The sequence below is a fragment of the Corvus brachyrhynchos genome, unplaced genomic scaffold, assembly GCF_000691975.1.
Source record: "Corvus brachyrhynchos isolate BGI_N302 unplaced genomic scaffold, ASM69197v1 scaffold47, whole genome shotgun sequence".
NCBI classification, from domain to species: Eukaryota; Metazoa; Chordata; class Aves; order Passeriformes; family Corvidae; genus Corvus; species Corvus brachyrhynchos.
In genome coordinates this window covers 673,319-675,599 of record NW_008239292.1, presented here as the reverse complement: position 1 = coordinate 675,599, position 2,281 = coordinate 673,319, and the positions used below count along the sequence as shown (strand labels likewise).

The following is a 2,281-nucleotide window of genomic DNA, read 5'->3' as shown; positions in this document are numbered from 1 at the left end:
TAAGGATGGGATAGGAATGGAATGGGGGGGGGGATAGGATGGGAATGGGAACGGGGATAAGGATGGGATGGGAATAGGATGGGGTCAGGAATGGAATGGGGGGGGATAGGATGGGAATGGGAACGGGGATAAGGATGGGATGGGAATAGGATGGGGTCAGGAATGGAATGGGGGGGGATAGGGTGGGAATGGGAACGGGGATAAGGATGGGATGGGAATAGGATGGGGTCAGGAATGGAATGGGGGGGATAGAATGGGAATGGGAACGGGATGAGGGCTGGGATGGGATGGGAACAGCAGGTGAAGCGATGCAGATCCCTGGACGTCTCCCCCTCTCCCACAAGCATTCCGGGAAGCTGCTGGAGGAGATCCTGGTTTCTGCTCCCCAAACTCCGGCCCACGGGGCCGTGGCGAAGCCGCGGGCTCAGGTAACCCCCCTCCCATCTCTGCTCCGGCACATCCCGGTGGGAATCCCAGCAGCACTGCTGGGGCTCCCAGAGCAGGGTGCTGGGCGGGGAGGGAGCCCTGGGGCTCCATGACCATGGATGTCCCCAACTCCAGGCCCTGCCCAGCTCCCCGCTGCCCAGGGAGGAGGATTTTGGGAAGGGGCCCTGGCTGGCCATGAAGACGGAGCTGGGGCTGGATGAGAGGGACCCCAGCTGCTTCCTCCACACCTACAGCGTGGTCATGGTGCTCCGCAAGGTGAGGGCGGCCCAGGATTCGGCTTCCTGCTCTTCCCTCACCCCTCAGAGCTGCTTTTAGGGCTGGGAATCTGTGGGGAGGGGGCCGAGCTGGGCTGAGCACAGGCATCCACGTCCCCACGGGTGACGAGGGTCGTAGAATCCTGGAATATCCCACACGGGAAGGGACCCACAAGGATCATGGAGTCCCAGCTCCCAGCCCTGCCCAAGGTTACCCCAAAATCCCCGTTGTGCTGTGCAGGCAGCCCTGAAGCAGCTCCCAAAAAACAAGGTCCCCAGCATGGCCGTGATGATCAAGACGCTGACCAGGAGCAGCGCCGGCGCTGGTGCCGTGTTCCGGGACCCCACAGGTGAGTGGGGCCGTACCTGTGCCCAGCTGGGGTCCCGCCTGTCGCTCCGGGGCTCACGGTCCCATCCTCGTTCCCAGGGGAGATGCAGGGCACGGTGCACCGGCTGCTGCTGGAGCAGAGGCAGAGCGAGCTCCGCGCCGGCTCCGTGCTGCTGCTGAGGCAGGTGAGGAGAGCTGGGGGCTGCTTATCCCACAGGCAGTGGGATCCCATCCCAGGGGAATGCGGTGTGGGGAGCTACGGGGGCGGTGACACAGCACATCACCCGTCCCCTTCCCAACCCCGTCACACCCTGGAGTTGTGAATGTAAGTATTGGGATAAGGGGATAAGAGGCACTAGGGTGTTCATGGGGTACATCACCGTTCCCATCCTGTAGCACCCAGGGACTGCAAATATAAATAGGAGAAAAAGGTCTCCCACAGTTTCGCACCTCGGGTTTTTCTCAAGCGTTCCTAAAATTTCACCCTTTATCCTAAAATTTCCATAAATAGGGGACTGAAACTTTGGGGTGTTATCTGGGAGCTGGCTCTACCCCCTCTGTCTGCCCTCTCTGCAGGTGGGGGTCTTCTCCCCCTCCCACCGCAACCACTACCTCAACGTGACCCCCAACAACCTCCTCCGGATCTTCCCGCCGGAGCCCGAGGGCTGCTCCCCCCGGCAGGTGAGGGGGGACCCTGCTGGTGGCCCTGGGGAGGTGCTGGGACCCCCAAAGGGGTCTGGGCTATGGGGACTCTTGGGAGGAAGGGGGAGGGATGGGTAAATGCCCCAATAATTCATCCCTGCTGGGTTTTGCAGGTCCCTGCCCAGGCTGAGCTGATCCCGGACCCCCCTGCGCAGCCCCCCCAGGGTGTCCTTGCTCCTGAGGATTGGGGACACTCGAGGACAAATGGACACAGTGCAGAGCAGCATCCTGGGGGCTTCTCCCTGCATCCACCAAGCTCTGGTCCCAGCTGGGAAGAGCTAGTGGGAGCGGATGGATGTGACATGGGTGAGTCAGACCCACTCTGGGAGGGGAGGAAAAGCTCCATGTCCTATGGAAAACGGCCTGGTTCCCAACCGGAACAATTCCATGATCCCATACACACACAAAACTCATGGGTCCCATCCTGCTGTGCCCTGCAGATGACCTGGATGGGCTCCTGGGAGAGCTGCCTGAGGATTTCTTCTCGGCCTCGGCGCAGGCTGACTGCGGCTGAGCCCGGCGGCTGCTGGTGAGGGTGACGGTGCCGAGG

At 61.8% G+C, this 2,281-nt stretch overlaps 1 protein-coding gene across 1 annotated transcript in view; it reads left to right on the top strand.

Moving 5' to 3' along the window:
- CUNH17orf53 (chromosome unknown C17orf53 homolog) overlaps window positions 1-2,275 on the top strand; it is a 12,716-nt gene extending 10,441 nt beyond the window's left edge. Inside the window, exons 5-11 of the mRNA XM_017740488.1 lie at window positions 345-428; window positions 562-702; window positions 943-1,051; window positions 1,129-1,214; window positions 1,606-1,710; window positions 1,845-2,037; window positions 2,172-2,275. Of these exons, the coding sequence (XP_017595977.1) occupies window positions 345-428; window positions 562-702; window positions 943-1,051; window positions 1,129-1,214; window positions 1,606-1,710; window positions 1,845-2,037; window positions 2,172-2,245 (792 nt within the window). The 3' untranslated portion in view covers window positions 2,246-2,275. The remainder of the gene's footprint in view (window positions 1-344; window positions 429-561; window positions 703-942; window positions 1,052-1,128; window positions 1,215-1,605; window positions 1,711-1,844; window positions 2,038-2,171) is intronic.
- Window positions 2,276-2,281: the final 6 nt, after the last annotated feature.